Below are 20011 nucleotides of genomic sequence, written 5' to 3'. Positions count from 1 at the left end.
GGGCCCTGTCAGCAGGGGGCCCCAGATTTGGGGGTGGAGGCTGCTGGGGACACAGTGTGTTTTGTGTGTGTTACCCTTGATGCACAGTACCATGCATAAATGTTAAGTGCAGTGTTATTAAGTGACTAAAGTAGCATTATGTAGGCCAGACTAGCCAGGCAATAACACTTATCATGTTTGCTTTACCCTTGATGCACAGTTAGTGTGAACAAAGGGTGAAGCAAGCATGGCAATGGTTGTCACTGGGCCACGTTGAATGTAGGCTATTGTAAAGCAAACATGCTAATTGCTATTATGTGACTAACGTGGCCTATGATGTCAGTGGACATTTACTTTCTTACTGTGGCATGACATTTGTTACTTTTTTCTTGACATCTAGGGTGAACCAAACATGATGAGTGTTATTACATGGCCAGACTGGCTGGCATTGGTCGCTACAGTCTAGCCATATATTCTTTGTGTGTCACAGCATTTTTTAACTTTACTTCAAGGGTAAAATGAAACGTAAGTATGTTGACTTGGTACACTGGACTGTCTTGGCATAGCCAGTCTGGATATACTCTATTTCAGTGGCATGGCATTATTTACTGCCTGAGAGTCCTTCTTTGGCAAAAGTGGTATATATTGGTGCAGCTTCCATGGACATAAATGGGCACTGCCAGCAAGACAATGTTTTATATAATGGCATATGTTGTGGGCAAAGACATTATGAAACTGCGTTGGGAAATGGTCCTGTGCACTGTTGGTGACTTGCATCTGTTGGTTTCTTGCTTTTGGTGAATGTATTGCTGAAACCTTAGTTACAGAAGAGAAAGAAAGGGAATTGGGGTTTGGAACTCAGAATACTTTCTTTACAAAGCAATGGAATGCAAATGCCAAATCGGTAAAATCACTTTTTTTGCTCTCCCACCACCCACCCACTCTCATTGCATGTTCTGGTTGGGTTTTGTTTGGGCTACTTTTGACAAGTCTTCCAGGGACTGCTTTATTCTTCATATGTTTTGCCCCCAAACAACTACAATCACCCACCTACCCCATCACTACTCTCTCTAACCCCAAGTACTCACCCACCACTACCCACCCTAACCCCATAATCTCACCCTACTCTCTCCCTCTCTACCCCCACCCAACCACCACCCTCTCTACCCCAACCTACCCTACCCCCACGCTCTACCGCAAACCACCCACCCTACCCCACTCTCTACCCAACCCGCCCACTCTATCCCCACTCTTTCAATCCCCACCCACCCTAGCCCCACTCTCTCTAACCCCACCCACCCAATCCCCACCCTTTACCCCCACCCATCCAAACCCACTCTCTCTAGGCTCATCCACCCACACTGCCCCCACTCTCTCTGCCAACTTTCAACCACCCAACCCCTGCTCAATCTACCCCCCACCCTATCCCTACTCTGTCTACCCAAACCCACCCTAACACCACCCTCACTTCACAAACCCACCCACCCAATCCCTACCCTCTCTACCCTCAACCACCCAATCTCAACTCTTTCTACCACCACCAACCCAACCTCTGCCCATCCTAGCCCCACGCTCTACCCCAACCCACCCACATGACCCCCACTCTCTCTACCCCCAATCTCTCTAGCCCCACCAATCTTATCCCTGCTTTCTGTACCCCAACCACACCACCTCCGCTCTCTCTACCACCACCTACCATACCGCCACTCCCTCTATGTCTGCCCAACCACTAACCCTATGCCAACTCGACCCCCACCCATCCACACTCTCTACCACCACCCACCTCACTCCCTCTTACCCCACCCACACACTCAACCCCATTATGTGTGCTGGTTGGGTTTTGTTTGGGCTATTTTGGCCCACTTTTGACATGTCCTCCAAAGGCTGCTTTGATCTCCACTCTCTCTACCGACACCCACCCAACCACCAGACCGCCACTCTCTCTACCCCCACCGACCCACCCTACCTGCCACTCTCTCTACCCCCACCCGACTGCCACTCTCTCTACCCCCAACCCCACTCTCCCTAGCCCCACCCAACCACCCCACCCCTCCTCTCACTAACAGCCACCCAGCCACCCAACCCCTCCTCTCACCAACATGTTCCACCCACCCCACCACTCACTAACACCCATCCATCCCACCCCACCCCTCCTCACACTAACCCCCAACCACCCCACCGCTACTTTCTTGTCCCACCCACCCCAGCCCCACTCTCTCTACCAGGATCCACCCACCCTACTTCCACGCTCTCTACCCCTCCCACCGTATCTACCCCAACCCACCCATCCTACCCCTTCCCTAAACTGACCAACCCTACCCCCACTCTCTCTATCCACACCTACCCTACCCCACTCTCTCTACCCTTACACACCTGACCCTACTCCTACTCTACCGCCACCGACCCTATCCCTCCCTCTCTACCACAACTCACTTGCCCTTCCTACCCCAGTCTACCCCACTCTCTCTATCTCATGCACCCAATCACCACCCTCTCTATCTCCCACCCACCCTACTACTACCCTCTCTACCCCTACCCACCCTACCCCCACTCACTCTACACCAACCCACCCTTTCCCCACTCTTTCTACCCCACCCATCCAACCCCACCCATCCACCCTACTCCCACTATACCCACACCCACCCAACCCCCACTCTCTCTACCACCTCCCACCCTACCCCACACTCTATGCCTCCACCAAAAATATCCCCACTCACTCTACTCCCACCTACCCTACCCCCACTCTTTCTATCACAACCCACCCACCCTAGCCCTGCTCCCTTTACCCTCACCCACCCAATCCCCCTTCTCTCTACACTAACCCACCCACCCTAGCCCTGATCTCTTTACCCTAACCCACCCACCCTAACTCTGATCGCTTTACCCTCACCCACCCTACCACCACTCTCTCTACCCCCACCCACCCATCCTACCCCATATCTCTACCCCACCCGTCCTACCCCGCTCTCACTAACTACACCCTTCCCCACTCTCTACCCCCTCCCTCTCTTCCCCACCCTCTCTACCTCAACCCAAACACCCTAACCCCACTCTGTACCCCCATGCACCCACCATACCCCCACTCTCTCTACCCATACTACCCCTACTCTCTTCACTCCCACCCACCCACGCAATGCTCACTCTCTACCTCACCCTCCCTTCCCCCATGCTCTCTAGCCCCACTACCTACCCTATCCCCACTCTCGGTACCCCACCAACCATACCCCTCACTCTCTCTACCCCTACCCACCCACTCTACTTTCACACTCTCTATACCTCCACTCTCTCTACCCCCACCCACCCACCATACCTCCACTCACTCTATCCCAACCCACCCTACCTCCAGTCTGTCTACCCCCACCCACCTTACGCTCTCTCTCTCTGCCCACACCCATGCTCCCTAACTCCACTCGCTCTGTCCCCACCCTAATTCCACACTCTCTACTTACACCCACCCACCCTACCTCCACTGTCTCAACCCCCACTGACCCACACTACCTCCACTTTCTCTACTCCCACCCAATATAACCCCACACTTGCTACCCTCACCCATCTACCCTTCCCCCACTCTCTCTGCCCGCCCACCCTTCCTCCACTCTCTTTCCACCCTCACCCTTCCTCCACTCTCTCTCCCCCACCCACCCTTCACCCACTCTTTCTACTCCATCCACCACACAATCCCCTCTTCTCCCACCCACACTCCCCCACCATCTCTACCCCACCACCAACCCTACCCCACCCTCTCTACCCCACCCACCACACTCCCACTCTCTCTACAGACACCCGCTCTAACCCCACTCCCTCTACCTGCACCCACCCTACCCCACTCTCTCTACCCACACCTACCCTACTCCTACTCTATCCCATCCACCCTAACCCACTGTCACTACCACAACTCACCTGCCTTACCCCAGTCTAACCCCACTCTTTCTACCTCATTCACCCAATCCTCACCCTCTCTACAACACGCACCCACCCTACCACCACTCTCTCTACCCTGACCCATCCACATTAAACCCACACTCTCTACCGAAACGAAACCACCCTACCCCACTCTCTCTACCAAAACGAAACCACCCTACCCCACTCTCTCTACCCTAACCACCCACCCTACCCCCACTCTCTCTACACACATCAACCCTTTCCCCGCCCTCTCTGCCACATCTACTCAACCCCCTCTCTCTACCTCAGACACCCAACCACCCTAGGCACACCCTGCCTACCACCACCCACCAACCGACACAATCCCCATCCTTTCTTCCCTCACCCACCCACCTTATCCACACCCTGCCTACCAGCTCCCACCCACCACACCCCTCTCTACCCCCACCCACAATACTCCCACTCTTTACCCCAACTGGCTTACCCCTACTTGCTCTAGCCCACCCACCCTAACCCACTATCTCTACACCCACCCACCCTACCCCCACTATCTCTACCCGCCACCATAAACCCCACTTTCTCTACCCCACCTACTCTACCTCCTCTTCTCCCTACCCCCACCAACCCTACCCTACTCCCAATCTACCCCACCCAGCCTACCCCACTCTCTAGCACTGCCCACCAGCCCTACTATCTCTCTACCTCATGAATCAAATCCCCACTCTCTATACCCCCACCCACTCACCCTACCACTACACTCTCTACCCAAACCGACCTACTATATCCCCACACACTCTACCCAAATGTCACCCATCCTACCCCCACTCCCTCTGCCCCATTGAGCCCTCCCCACTCTCTCTACCCAAACCATCCACCCAAGCACCACTCTCTCTACAACCACCCACCATAAACCCAATCTCTCTATCCCAACCAGCTATCCTGCCCCACTCTCACTATCCACACCCACCCTACCCCATTATCTCTACCCACACCCAGCCAACCCCCCACTCTCTACCCCCACCAACCCTACACCTTACCCTCTCAGTCCCCACCCAATCCCCACTCTCTACTCCCACCCACCCTACCTACACCCTGTCTACCATCACCCACCCACACTATCCCCACCTTCTCTAACCTGCCCACACTACCCCCATTCTCTCAACCCCCAACCCCTGCTGTCTCTACCACAAGCCATCCACCCTACCCCTGCTCTCTCTACCCGCACCCAGCCAATCCCCACTCTCTCTACCCCAACACACCCACCCTACCCCTGCTCTCTATAACCACCCACCCTACCCCCACTCCTTCTACCTGCACCCACCCTACCCCGACTCTCTATACATCCACCCACCCTACCCCACTCTCTCTAACACAATCCACCTGCCCTTCCCTACCAAAGCCTAACCCCGCTCGTTCTACCTCATGCACCCAATCCATATCCTCTCTACCGCTACCACCCAGCCTACCACCATGCTCTCAACCCCACCCACCTTAACTCACACTCTCTACCAAAACCAACCCACCCCGAACCACTCACCCAAGGCCCATTCTCTCTACCCCCACCCATCCTTGCCCGACTCTCTCTATCGCAACCACCACCCTACCCCCAATCTCTCCACCCACAGCAACCCTACCCCACCCTCTCTGCACCCATCCACCCACTCTTCCACACAAACCTCACCCTGTCTACCACTACCCACCAACCCACGCAATCCCTCTCCTCTCTTACCTCACCCACCCAATCGCTCTACCCGCACTGACCCACTGTACCCCCACCCTGTCTACCAGCACCCACCATACCACTACACACTCTATCACCACCGACCATAATCCCACTCTTTATACCACCACCCACCCTACCCCTGTTCTCTCTACCCCACCCACCCTACCCCCACATTCTCTACCCCAACCCAGCTACTTTACTCCTGCTCTCTCTACCCCCACCTACCCTACCCCCACTCTCTCTACCCGGCCCACACTTTATCTACCCCCACTTCTCTCTGCCCCCACCAACCCTACCCTACTCCCACTCTACCCCCACTAACCCTACCCAACTTTCTCTAGCACTGCCCACCAGCCCTACTGCACCCCATTCTATCTGCACTCTTTCTACCCAAAACCACTCACCCAATCCCCACTCTCTCTCTACCCCACCTTCTCTAAACCCAACCTTCTACCCCAACCACCCAACCTACCCCATTCTACCCACACCCACCCTACCCACCCACTCAACCTCACTCTCTAAACCCCCACGCACCCTACCCCTGACCGTCTCTTCCCCCACCCAATCCCCACTCTCTCTACCCCCACTGTCTTTACCCCCACCCACCCTACCGCACTCTCTACCCCAACCCACCCTACCCCTGCTCTCTCTACCCCCACCCTGCCAATACCCTCTCTCTACCCTTACTCACCCACCCTACCCCTGCTCGCTCTAACCTTACCCACCCAACCACCACTATTTCTACCATACCCACCCACACAATCCCCATTCTCTACCCCCACCCACCCATCCACCAACCTCTCTGCCCCATCACATACCCTAGCCCCACTCTTGCCATCCCCACCAAACAAACCCTGCACTCTCTCTACCCCACTCACACTCTACCTCCACACTCTCTCTACCTCCACTCTCTCTACCCCCTCCTACCCACCCTACCTCAACTCTCTCTACCCCTTCACACTCACCCTACCTCCACTCTCTACCCCCTCCCTCCCAGGCTACCCCACTCTCTACCCCCTCCCACCCACCCTACCTCCACTCTCTCTATCCTTCCCACCACCCGGTTCTACGTTATTTCGCCGCAGTATTAATCATCGCAGGTTTTTTCATCGCCGTTTTTTTTTTCAAAAAACTCATCGGGTTTTTTTTTTTATTTTTTATTCCCTTACACCCACAACCATATATTTAATTTTTTACCCCCCCCAAAAAAAAAAACGATGAGTTTGTTTTCGAAATAAAAACGATGAAAAAACACGCGATGAAAAATACTGCGGTAAAATGCGTGTATACCCACTCACCCTACCCCCACTCTCTCTACCCCACCCATCCTAGCGCCACTCTGTCTTCCCCCACCCACTCTACCTTCTCTCTCTCTGGCTGCACCCACCTTCCTTAACTCCACTCTCTCCCACCCATCTGCTCACCCTAACTCTACTCTCTCTGCACCCACCCGCCAGCCTTAACTCCACTCTCTCTGCAAAACTCCACTCTCTGCCACCACCCACCCTCAATAATTTCACTTTCTCTGCCCCACCCTCCATAACTACACACTCTCTACCCCCATGCACCGATCCTAATTCCACTCTCACTACCCCACCCATCCTACCTCCACTCTCTCAACCCCCACCAACCCACCCTTTCTCCACTCTCTCTCCCCCACCCACCCTACCACCACTCTCTCTACCACCCCCACACTACCCCCACTCTCTACCCCCACCCATGCACACAATTCCCACTCTACCCCACCCCTTCCACACCTCCTCCACACCGACCACCAACCCTATCCTCACTCTCGCCATCCCCACCAGCCCTACCCCACTCACTCAAAACTCACTATGCCTCCACCCTCTATATCCCAACCCACACTATATACCCCACCCACACCCTACTCCATTCTCTCACCCCCAAACCACCCACCCAAGTCCCACTCTCTCTACCCCCACCCACGCTACCCCCACTCGCTCTACCGCAACCACCCATCCTGACCCACTCTCTCTACCCACACCCACCTTATCCCCACTCTCTCTACCCACGCCCACCCTACCACCACTCTCTAACCCCACCCACCATACTGCCACTCTTTTGCCCCACCTAACCTCCCACCCACTTCACCTACCTCCACTCTCTAACCCCACCCACCATACCGCCACACTCCCACCCATGTCACCCCCACTCTCTTCCCCATCTACCCACCCTACCTCAACTCTCTCTACCCCATCCACCCTACCCCACTCTCTCTAAAACCCCACTCAATCCACTAACCCTCCACCCCACCCATCCACCATATCCCCACTCTCTCCCCCACCCACCCTACCCCCACCAACCAACCCCACACCCACACTCTCTACTGCAACCAACCACCCTCCCCCACTCTTTCTATCCCCATCCACCCACCCTACCGCCACACACCATACCCCACTCTCTCTACCCCACCCATCCTTCCCCCACTCTCTCTTCCCCATCCAACCTCCCCCACTCTCTCTACCCCATCAACCCTACCCCCGCTCTCTATATCCCCTCCCACTCGTTTTACCTACACCCACCCACCCTACCCCCACTCTCTCTACTCCACTCTTGTCTGCCATCCAACCTCCCCCACTCTCTGTAACCCCATCAATCCTACTGCCACTCTCTCTATCCCCACCCTCCTCTACCCCATCCACCCACCCTACCCACGCTCTCTCTACCCCACTCATCAAACTCTCACTACAACACTCCCACCCCCACACTCTACCCTCTCTGATCCTCCCTCTGACATTCTTGCTTTATGTGTTACCCTCTCTCAACCTTTCTCGCTCATGTTCCTCTTGCTCATCATCAATGGCATCTTCTCTCAATCGTTTCCCCCCTTGCTCTATTCCCCTTCTCATTCTCTTGCACGCTGGCACACCCCTTCTCACATCCTCCCTTGAAACGTTGCACTCTGCTCCTTGCACCCTGGTGCCTATAAATGCAAAGAACAGCAGAAAAAGCCAGAACTATTGGCTTTGCCAGTGCTTTCTCCATGTACTACCAAACAAAATTGATTGCAAACTATGTGGTGTTTCACCCAATTTTGTACAAAAGGTTTTGTAAAATGCATGCTTTTAAACCATTATTTTAAAGATTTTCTCGGGCAGAGAACAACCCTGAACTGTCCTTATTTGGTTCGGGCTCCCTCCCTGTGTTCGGTCGCTCCCACATATTAGACGCATACATTTACGCCCCTGCAGTTAAAAAATTCACCAGCAGAAATCATTGAGAAGTCTTCAAGAGCGACTTTCCAACTCAGCGAATCAGGTTCTGCAGGCCCGGGACTACACAGGAGAAACTGGTGTGTAGAATGTAGGTCCCTAGAGCGTCCAGCTGACCTGCGAGCCCCATTGCCTCAATCCTCACCGGCAGAGCGCAGTCCACACACCTGACTCCATATAATTTTCCAAAATATAAACTGTCCTCCTCACTGACTCTGCAATGCCACCCTGCAAGTTTAAAAATGGAAACTGCTTGCAGGGCACAAAACGCAATCGCAACTCCAATGAAAAAACACGCCGCTGCATAAATCACATCACCCGATGCACTGACTGTGCATACATTATTTATCTGCACTCATTAGTGTTGGCTTTTCATAACCCGCTTGTGGCTTCCCCCCAATGGGCCTCTTGTGGTTTTGCATGCAATCAATAATTCAAGGAGATTATGTATGAATGTATGTGAAGTGCGTTTGCCCACCCAACTATCTGTGGTGCATGTCGTTTTCCTGATAGGCACACAAACTCCCACGTTGTATATATGTGTGTCTGTTGTCTGTGTGTGTAGAGTTGGAGTCAGAAGCATTGCACACGTTTTGAAATCATTCACCGACATGGGGACTAAAACCCATTATCGCGATACTTTCCCATTACTACTAATTGGACACAGAGCCGAAGTAAAGATTGTGTTGCAATGTCGCTGACTCTTTGTGTACAGTTTCAGTTGCCAAAAGCACTGGATACTAACCAGGTTGTGTTCTTCTCTTGCTTGTCCCAGGAAGAGGACGTTGTCAGGGAGAGCCGCTTCTATTTTCATGGCTATGGACTCGGCCATTGTCTACAGCTGAGGGACGTGGGAGCCATGGAGGGCCCCAGCCTGTACAGCCCGCCACCACCGCCTCCGCCTCCGCTCCTGAAGGACAGAGAAGTAATTCACAAGCGTTTCGTGGACAGGGCAAAACGGATAGACACCGTATCACGAGCCATCTTCCCCCTCACATTTCTCGTCTTCAACATCTTCTACTGGTTGACCTACAAGGTGCTGAGATCCGAGGACATCCACGCGGTGCTCTGAGCCTATCATACCAGAAAAGAGAGACAACCCTTTCCCCATCTTCTGTTTACAATGCAGTGGCCTTTGACTAATGCCTTTTCAGGTTGGGGGTGCATGACACCTCTCCAGCAGATCCTGGTTTCAGCAGAAAAACAACAGAAGGAAACCAATGTCCAAAATAACCCCTTGCTAGTGATCCTTTTCCCTTCTGTACCTGCTGGAATCTCATTGTTGGGTTATGAAGCACCATCTCAAAGTGTTTTGGTCACGCGGGTAGGGGCAGAACCGAAATGGTCCTGCCAGGAGTTAGAATGTGCGGCTTTGATATGAAGACATTTTAACAATTCAAGAGAAAACTTATGCTTGTGTAAACATGTAATTATGTCAATTTTCTTTTCACTACACTGAGTTAACATCTATATTGTTGACATCAGGGATAAGCAACAACTGTACATAAATGCTCATTTGTTAAACTATTTCGTGTTCCCTACTTTATAGTGTACAGATTACAAACAGAGCTGCTTCTAGTCGCAATTAAGCCCAGAGAAGGGCAGGCTCCACTGACTGCCTAGCAAGAGGGGGGACAATAAAAAAAAGGATGAAGGTTTTTCAGGAAGCGGGCAGGGTCAGGAGAGCACTGGTGCTCACAGGGGATGATACATGAATTTGGAGAATGCACTGTGAAATCGCTTGAGCCTTGCCCCACACGCCTCACACAAGGGTATTTAGCAGTAGGTGGTTGGTGGGTTCAGATGGGTGTGAAAGGCCCAATGTGCACCCAAAGTTAAAGGGGTGTCTAGCAGTCATTTGGACTTGATCAAAGCAGTGGCCGGAGCTGGAGAAGGCTTTGTTGGCAGGGGAAGATAGGGTATCATTTCTTTAGTATATTCGAGTCGACGGGCATAGGGCCATGAGCCACATGAAGACAGATTAACTCCACAACCACAGTTTTAAGCTAAGGCAAACTAAGACCACAACAGAAGTGGTGTTAATGGACAGAGAATGTGAAGCAGCGTACCCCCACTCTTGGTAGCGATTGCATTGTCGCCCACCATCGTGTCCTACCCCAAAGTCAGGTTTACATTAGGTTCATTTGGAGAACATGATCTTGGTTCTCACTGCTAGCAAAATAGCATGACAGATTTGTCCTGCCAGGACTAAAGCAGTGTGTTGTTCTTTATAAGAAAACAAAAATCATCCAGGGGGTACATTCTGCTCTGAACTCACCTGGACTAAAGCATCACACTTACATTTAGCTCATGATGCACTGATGATCAACGGATTGAGCTTGCCACATGCCAAGGCCCCACAAAACAGATTTTGCACCATCACCTATGTATTCTTTATATGATATGATGGGTTATTTATAACACGCTTAATACCCAGAGGTTTCTAAGCACGGACCCAAGGATCGAACCTGTGGTGCTCCGTGTCGTCTTGCTTCCGTGTCATCTTGCTTCCAAGGCGAGCACATTGCCCCTGAGCTATCCTGCCCCGAGATATATATATATATATATTATCACCCATGTAAAGTGAACATCTTAAAATGCAGACATGCAGGATATCGGGGATTGACATGGAGCTGCTTTAATTGCCACCATACGTAGCCTGATGAGAACCTGGAGTTTCAATCAGCCATATTGATTGTTGCTCATGACCCACACTACACATCCTGGCTCCTCTGATAAGAGAAGGTGATACAGAAAGACCTTGATCTGACGAAATCTACTGGAGACTCTTCTCTTCATGGAGAGGAGCGCAAGAAGATCCTTTGACGAATTTCAGGCAGGTCCCAACCAAAAAGGGTAAATTATATGCCAAGTCCTTCCTCTCTCAAGAGAGTGAAATCTCAGGGACCTTCAGGAATGCTTCCACGCAATCCTAAGCGGATAGTGGAAAACCTCAACTAGCCTGGGAGACAGCTAATAGGCATGCAGGTATATTAACATTTCTAATAAAATGGAAGAAGTGCGTGTGAATGGGATTAGAAAAGTGGAGACCCTGCAATGACAAGGCATGGGCCTACATGGTCTTACCACAAGACGAGCACAAAACAGTAAATATTGTTTATCATCAGGCAAAATACATCAGTAGATCGGAGTTACTGTAATTATCAGGTACCTTTCATTCCCAACACAAATTCATCACAGTGCAGTGCCATCTGCAAGAACAATATAAATATGAGATCCTACTCTACAGTGTTTCCTCAGGTCAGAATCCTTCATAAAGAATCTGTTACTTTCTGTGGATAGACTACACTCCTTTCCTCACAGGAGACGTACAGAGGTGTAGCCTGCACCGTTCTAGTGGCTCATTGTCCTGGCATAATTATGAGCTCAAAATGATCTGGGAGCATTCCCATGTGCTTGTTATGAGATTCATCTGTAACCACAAAGTGATGGGTGGAAGGTTTTGAATTAATCTGTACCACCAGATCGGGCTGCACTACCCCTTTGGGGGTGGGACCAAGCCGGATTTGCATATGGTATTTCCCCTTTTGTAATGGCTTGGCAGGCGAAGAACGATGGTCTGGTGGGTTGCCCAGAGCAATGCCAGAGGTTAAGATGTATTTTAAACCTTCCAACCATCACCTCTTTTGTTTTGCTATGAGATACATCTGCCAGGATTGCCAGCATCTGCTGGAGGCCCACCAGAAACAAGACCCCCCCCTGTACCCACCATTGTGGTTCTTGGCTTGCCCACTAACCCTTGCAGCTTTGGGTTTCAGCAACGCTAGCTTGGTATTAATCTGCAGCTTTCCGAGGACCTATTGTCCAGCTCCATGCTGCAACTCATCGTCATTGGTCAGGTGCTTTGTCCCGCTCGTGCTGACCCTCTTGTAATGTTCTAGGCGTCTCCCGCAAAGCACAGACTCAGATTCTAAACCATGTCAGTCCTAGCACATGTCAGGAGCTTGCTGGTTCGTCTGTCCCAGCTCTCCTCACATAATCATTGCGGTAGCTGTGTGTGGCTCAGCGTTGCTTGCTCACCGTTACTTCCAGTATGTTGTCAGCTCTTCTTCCCCATTGCTCCTTTGTGCCTCAGGAATTTCATAGCCCTTATAGCGCCTTCCATTTTCATCGCAGACCCTACCTTTGACTACTGGACTCTCCATCAGTAAGTGCAGCCAGAAATTATTTATCAATCACATCCAAACAATGTAAGTGATACAGTGTCAAAACCTGGCAGGACACAACTGTTGCTGTGTCCTCCTTCATAGGCAGTAACCACATCATGGTGTCTGGTCCATCTGGACGGTCAGCAAAGTGTCACCTAAAATATCATAAGGCATTTATACTCCAATGTCCAATACCATTGCAAAAATCTCTTACTCAGTGGTTGTGGTTGTCCAGCTGCTTTCCCTAGTCAGTGACTTCATGCTAAGTGTCACCAGCATGTCCTTCCCTGTCCTATTTACATTTCAAGTTCTGTGTCCAAGCCACTTGGATTACAATCTACTTTACAGAAATTGGACAGATTTTAGCACAATGACTGCACTGAAAATCCCGTTGCCAGGCTTTTCGCAATTCAACAGGTCTGAAAGGGCATTGAGTGGGCCTGCCACTTTCAACGTCTTATACAATTGAGCATTTCTGAGAAAAGAATATGCTTGAGCAAAATACCTGCTCATGAATGACCAGTTTTCAGAACAGCAGAAATGTGCACTGACCTGTGTGCATTTTGTGGTTGAGGAAGGTTACAGTCCCCTTGCTAGCATGGCATGTACTGGCCATGATTGTTAGGTTAGAGTCGAGGGTACACACGCGTCGATGCTGTAACCCCACTTTTTTCAGAAGTCCACCGACTTTTTACAGAGGGCACGTTGATATGCTAATTTCTGGTGACACCACATTCAATTGGTATGTTAATGAGTTCCCCTCCACTTTTTGTTTTACGACTTGACCCTGGCAGAATACCCTTTGAGGTGGTGTGGTTGCATTTTCCAGCTGAAACTGGGAACAGATATTACATCTATATTTCCTTCACGTCATTCTGCTGTAACAGCTCCCAACTTGATGACCAGCCTCTGAAAACTCCCAGAAGAAAGTACTGTTCCAATGGGCAGACAGGTTTGAGGCGCATACAAAATGTTCAGCACTTAATTCAGTGAGCTCTTCATCTTAAAGTACGGGGTGGCTGCTACCCTGTGTGGCTAAGCTGGGTACCACATTATCTACAAAAAAGCATTGGACAGCAGGCCTAACCATTGGTACAAGTGCCACATCATTGCTGTATGGACTTAGTGTCATCTCATTGGCTTACAATTCAAGTTCACCTGTCCCTGAATGATATCCCTCACATTGTGCATCAGGCAGTGTGGGTTTTCCTTGACAGGGCTTGTGTGTACAAGGCCTCGCTCAAGCACACACATGGCTGTCCAATGCTATGTCGGTGAGAATAGCTCCTTGTGCTTTTCCAACATAGGCCAAATGTAAGCCTCCTGCTCAGCCACCAGGATACGAGCGGCGTGCAGTCTTTTTCCCGATCCATGTTTTTGAATCCTCTCAATAGCCTCTAGAGTCTCTCTCGCCTCTTTCTTGTTCAGATGAAAAGAGGAATCTCGCTACATTAACACACATCTCCTCAAACATCATGTAGGTTTACCCGGATGTGTTCAAGTCTATTAAGTAACACAGTTCTAGATGATAGGAGACGTTTTTTGTCGAATTAGACTTCGTTGAATTATTTATTTCTTTTATACAATTTGGCCACATATATATGTGGGGGGAGACATATCGCAGCCCCCGCAGACCACCTCCTATATTTATTATCATGATTACCCAACCCCCACATATGGTTGCGGCCAAATCCAGGCAAAAAAAATGTGACTAATTCTAATTCAACTAATTCTACCTCGATCAAACCTCCATATCCCAAGTAACACACTTCTAGTTCTTGCGGATGTAAGAGGGACCTGTCCAAGACACTGGACTTCTTTGAGGTTATGTTCCAAAAACATGGAGGCTTCCTGGCATTTGTCAAGGCAATTGCCTGGCTCGGTAATTGACTTTGGATATCTGAGTACTATTTAAATCGTTGTGTTTCTCAAATTGAAATTTCATGTAGCAGATGATTTCAGGCTACAGTAATTTGGCGGTTGTAGGTCAACTGGTCGAATTTAAATGGTCGACAGGACAAATGGTCGACACCAAAAGGTCGACAGGTCAAATAGTTAAAAAAAAAAAAAAAATTTAACATTTTTTTTTTGGGGGGTTCCCACTCAACCCCCTTTTTTTTGCTAAAAACCCCTTTTGTTCCCTAAACGAAAACCTAAAAATATATATATAACTAAAAAAAAAATTCGACCATTTGTCCTGTCGACCAAATTGTGTCGACCATTTGTCTGTCGACCATTTGTCTGTCGACCATTTGACTAGACACCTAACTTGGCATCAACATCATTGGCTTTACACTTTTTTTGTACTCCAGAATCAAGACAAATGGGCCTCCTTCTGCTGGGGATTCAGTCCTAAACTTTGTAAGAACCATTAGGACAGAAACCTGTATATATTTTCTGTTAGTGCAACATTAACACAATAATGGCAGGTCTTTCCGGAGCACCCTCAAGGTTGCATGGACCATGGCCAGTACAGCATTACATTAATTTAGCATCTAAAAATACCTCCTGTGGTGTTTCAGGGTGCTGAGATAGCGAAGACAGATTCAGGGCGCTGTATGCCATGTGATTCATGTGCCAAAGACTGGCGGTGACATTTCCAGTTCTCTACTGATTTGATTCTCAATAAGGCCGTACAACATCTACAAGCAACCAATCTTTTTTAGAGATACCGGCAATGAATGTTCATTAACACCTGGGCAAGCTGCAGCCCAAGAAGTTAGCTTGGCTTTGGATTATGCGAAGCTGCTGTCCGCCCTATTCTGTTTGTACTTCCTCTGTCTTGTTATATCCTAGGACTGTGTCGAAATAAACGTGCCATCTACCTACAACTCAGCATGCCGACAGGTGTGCGATGCACTCCATCTATCAACGTGGCGGTCTCATGTTAATGTAATGATAAAGTGCATTGTAACCTGGTCATGTGCTGTCTGCTGGAAAAGTGTTACATTGGGACACTGACCACCAAATTGTGAATATACTCATGCATTCATCTTCCCAACCTGAAGTCACATTGAGGGGCAATTAGCCGCTAGACCAGGGTTATCCAACTCCAGGCCTGGAGGGCTGGATCCATGCCAGATTTTCAGACTAACCCTCATCAATATTCATGAGATAAATTTTCATACAACGATTCTAATTGTTTGCACATTTTCCCTCATCAATATTAATTAGGGCTATCCTGAAAACCCGTCAGGATTCCGACCCTCGACCCTGCGTTAGACCATCTACCTAGAGCAGAAACAGTTGTTACAATGTGACACTTTACAGCGCATTCTCAGGATCCCTGCCATTTAACAGCAGGGCAATGGACATTGCAATGAATAATCTGATGAACATGCATTTTAGTACTTCAGTGTGGCGCACAAGCCAGCAGTTAGAACATTTCCCGCCTCCATGCGACTTAGAAATGTAAAACTGTTTAGATAACTATATAAAATAAGCTGGGCATGGTTCAACTAGACCATGCTGTAAATATGTGGGACATTTTCTACTACTGTTTAATGTGGGCATGTTGCGCTTCCAAAAATAGTGTCGCTGTGTGGGACTCGTTCCAGCGTAACAGCGATGCGCGCTATGTACCCCGCAATCCAACCTGCTGCTGTTGTAGTGATAAGATTCTCTCTAAGAACTTGGATATGCTTCATCTACCAAAATACACTGAAAAAATTATGGGAAGTTATTCTTCATGACTTGGACAAGGAAAATACACTACACCAACATGTCCACGTGTTTTTTGTTGTTGTTGGCATTACTGATACGAGCACGTCCTATTGATAGAAAATTGCATTAAGTAAGCCAGCAGGCACATCTTTGGATAAGGGTACTAAGGAAATAAGCCATTATTGGAAGCATGTTTACTGCATTTATATATACAACTGTGAAATTACGTATCAGGACCTTGAAAAGGCAGCGGTGTAAACAAATGCTTGTGGGTAATTACAGAGTGCTGTAAAATATGTTTATCCAAAACCTCCTCCAATGAAACAAATAGGTGTTGCATTTGTCTGGGACATGACCTGAAACGGAACCCTTTTTTCTGTGGAAGTCTTGGGATAATTGAGCCCCGGGGATTCATGGCCGAGGCTGCATATTATGCAGGTGGTCAGCGGGCCTGCAGTGCGCTCTCTTTACAAAGCGTGTTCTGCAAAGGTGACAGAACGAACAATGATAAACTGCGCCTCGCAACGTTTTTGGAGTCTCATCACTTGGATGCACATGCAGGAAATGCCAGCAAGGAAGTGTGCTGGGTCAGCAGGTGGCGGCGCTCAGGCGGAGGGATATTTACTTGCAAATGGAAGCTCATTTCACAACCGGGAAGCGAGGTCGAAAGAGACGAACTACTGATTTCTTTTGATTTGATCCCAGAAAAATGTTGCTGGCCTCTTGTACAGCAAGGAAATAAATTTCATGTGGGCTTGTCCTGCTTTACATTGCCTTGCACATAAAATGGAAATAGTTGCAGTGCTTAAGGTGTGCCTGGGCTGCCCGATTCTCAGTCCCAGTACTTATTTTGGAACAGTGGCGGAGCGCTGGCAATTCTGGCAGTGTTGTTTGCCATTCTTCTTCTGCTGTTCTCAATGTTTACCCCATCCCAGCCCGCTCCTTGAAGCTGCTTCTGAAGCAGACCACACTGCCTCGTATGGCTGTATCAATGGCATTTCCTGCATTGGAATATTATTGGAATATTATTGCCTTTTCGATTATTGTGTGTCTGAATTGTATTGCTGTTTATGCCATAACCAATTATTGGAGCAGCTGGTCCAACGCTCTGCTATTTCTGGAATTTCCATCAGTTGCACAGACACACAAACATCTTTGCTCATAAGTGGTTCATCGCTGCACGTGCACATAATTACGGGGGAAGTCTTTGAAGCACTGATTTGTTTCATGTAGTAACACAGGACCAGTGTTATTTGAGGAACTGGACACTAAATGTTCTCCCAACCTTACTATTCAATTTTGTTGAATTGAGCTCCCTTGGATAAATATCTTTTTAAATGCGCTAAATGTATTGTTTTAGAATTCCACATGCTTACCATCAACTAGGAAGGTTTTATATGTTGTAAAATAGTTGCCAGATCTCAAACCAAAAGACAATCTTCAGGACCTGTCACCATCCGGACAGTAACTGTGCCGTCGAGTTAAGACATATGGAAGGGCCTGACACTTATTGTTTTACAAATTAGGGTCTGCGGTTGTGTTAACAGGTGGAATTTGGTTCACTGGCTTCTATGTTAGAGAAGGAAAGTCTGTTCCCTACAAGTGGGCATGTGAAGTATGAGATGGGAAACACACAGCAGTTTTGTTTCATATGGAACAGGATTTTATAGGTTTCTGTACTTGCCATACAGGTTATCCCACCATCCCTGTCGACTCTCTGGAACAAATGCCCTCCAGGAAAAGTGATGTCATGTAAACCCAGGGCTTAGTTCATAAGTAAGCAAGAGAGGAAAACCACAGGGTCCACTAAATATTGAACCCACAGGTCTGCGTTCTGGTTTCCGGAAAGTCATTAAAACAATTCAGTTTCACACTTTGAACCTCCCTCTACCCCAATGAGGAAAAATGTTCATTGATGGCAACTAGTCTATGGGTAAGAAGCTTGATATGTATCTTACACACCTAGACACACCTAGAAGGCTCCAGCACCCAGTGTATTATGCTGAGCTGAGACCCCCCCAACTCCCTCCTAACTCAATGCATCCACCCTTCGTGCCCCTTCTTGGTTTTGGAGCTAGCCCCATGAACCTTTATTGTGGGATGAGGCGTTGAGGCATGGAGGGATACACATAACCTCAAAGGTGATGTATGGGCTCTAATGCCAGTGCCACCCTACTGCCTCTGACACATTAGAACCCTCATTCTCACATGAAAGTAACTTAATTCTTTTTGCGGCACCAAATATCTAACTTCATTCTTATTCCGGCACTTTGTTCTACAGGAACATCCACACACCCTACATCGCTAAATGCACAGCATAGCAGGAACCAATGGTTGCACCTGGCAGCAGCTCTGAACTGTGACACCTTAACACCGGCACCACAGAACACAGATGAACCACATTGGATAGTCCCTGGGTTCCCCAGGGTCTTATTTGGTCATGACAATGGTCTCACCCAACAGAGCAACAACCTTGTCCTCGCTCAGTTCCTTGCCTAGGAAACTCATCACACTGGAGGGCAACGACTTTTAGACCGTTGCCGTACCATGGGGAGAAGCAAATGACCATATACAGCAATCCAGAATCATTCCATCCACCCCCTTCCAAAACCCTCCTTGCAACAGAGATAGACTGGAAGCATAATGGTGTGATGAGCTCAAGCTCCACAATGTGGTGCGCTGAATGTTATTCTGGGAACCGCTGATGCAGCAAAGGGAGCAGGAAGTTGCAGAGCCAACAATCTCACCTCAGATTTAGTGAAAGCGCAGACAATGCTTGCTTGCCGTGATTAATATAGTAACCTAAATGTACGCTTTCCTCTAAAGACGAACTTTAAAAAAAAAGTAATTTGCAGAATGATCCGCAATGATGCATGACACCCACTGTTTCCTTTAGTTCCTGAACTGGAGGAGCGGGCTGGAGATGTTCAAACACCAGGCCATTCCATCAACTTCCAGCAACTTACTTGAGCAACAAGGTGGTTGTTTCTTCCTGGTAAGGTCTTCCTTGAATGGCTCAAAAATAGACATTGACCAAGAGTCGTGGATTTGTACTAGATCTGGGACAAATTGTACATGAAGTTTTAAAAGGATGTGTTTTTAAAAATAAAAGATTATCTTCCTATATGACTTTGACATGACTGGTGTGTTTTTTAATAAAATACATTATATATGCTAACAGTAATATCACCAGTGGGGTAAATCTAATACTGTTAAATTGTGTTTGAATTATTCAATGTCCCGGAGTAGTACTCACACCCTGCCAATAACTTCCTCTGTGGTAGTTGGCTAAATACTGTGACATTCAAAGAAGGCAAACAAGATGTTGTGTGAATCCATGCACTCTGTGACTGTGAAACAGG

The 20011-nt window shown here is 48.9% G+C and overlaps 1 protein-coding gene across 2 annotated transcripts in view; it reads left to right on the top strand.

Annotated features, from left to right (window-relative positions):
* The window catches only part of LOC138481120 (glycine receptor subunit alpha-4), a 1152059-nt gene extending 1132286 nt beyond the window's left edge, over positions 1-19773 (top strand). For both annotated transcript variants that reach the window (XM_069613038.1, XM_069613039.1), the window contains one exon: positions 9593-19773. In XM_069613038.1, the coding sequence (XP_069469139.1) occupies positions 9593-9889 (297 nt within the window). In that variant the 3' untranslated portion in view covers positions 9890-19773. The remainder of the gene's footprint in view (positions 1-9592) is intronic.
* Positions 19774-20011: the final 238 nt, after the last annotated feature.

Source organism: Ambystoma mexicanum, chromosome 5p (genome assembly GCF_040938575.1).
Source record: "Ambystoma mexicanum isolate Mex_15411 chromosome 5p, UKY_AmexF1_1, whole genome shotgun sequence".
Lineage (NCBI taxonomy): Eukaryota > Metazoa > Chordata > Amphibia > Caudata > Ambystomatidae > Ambystoma > Ambystoma mexicanum.
Note: the sequence above shows the minus strand (reverse complement) of the source record. Positions and strands in the feature narration are given on the sequence as shown.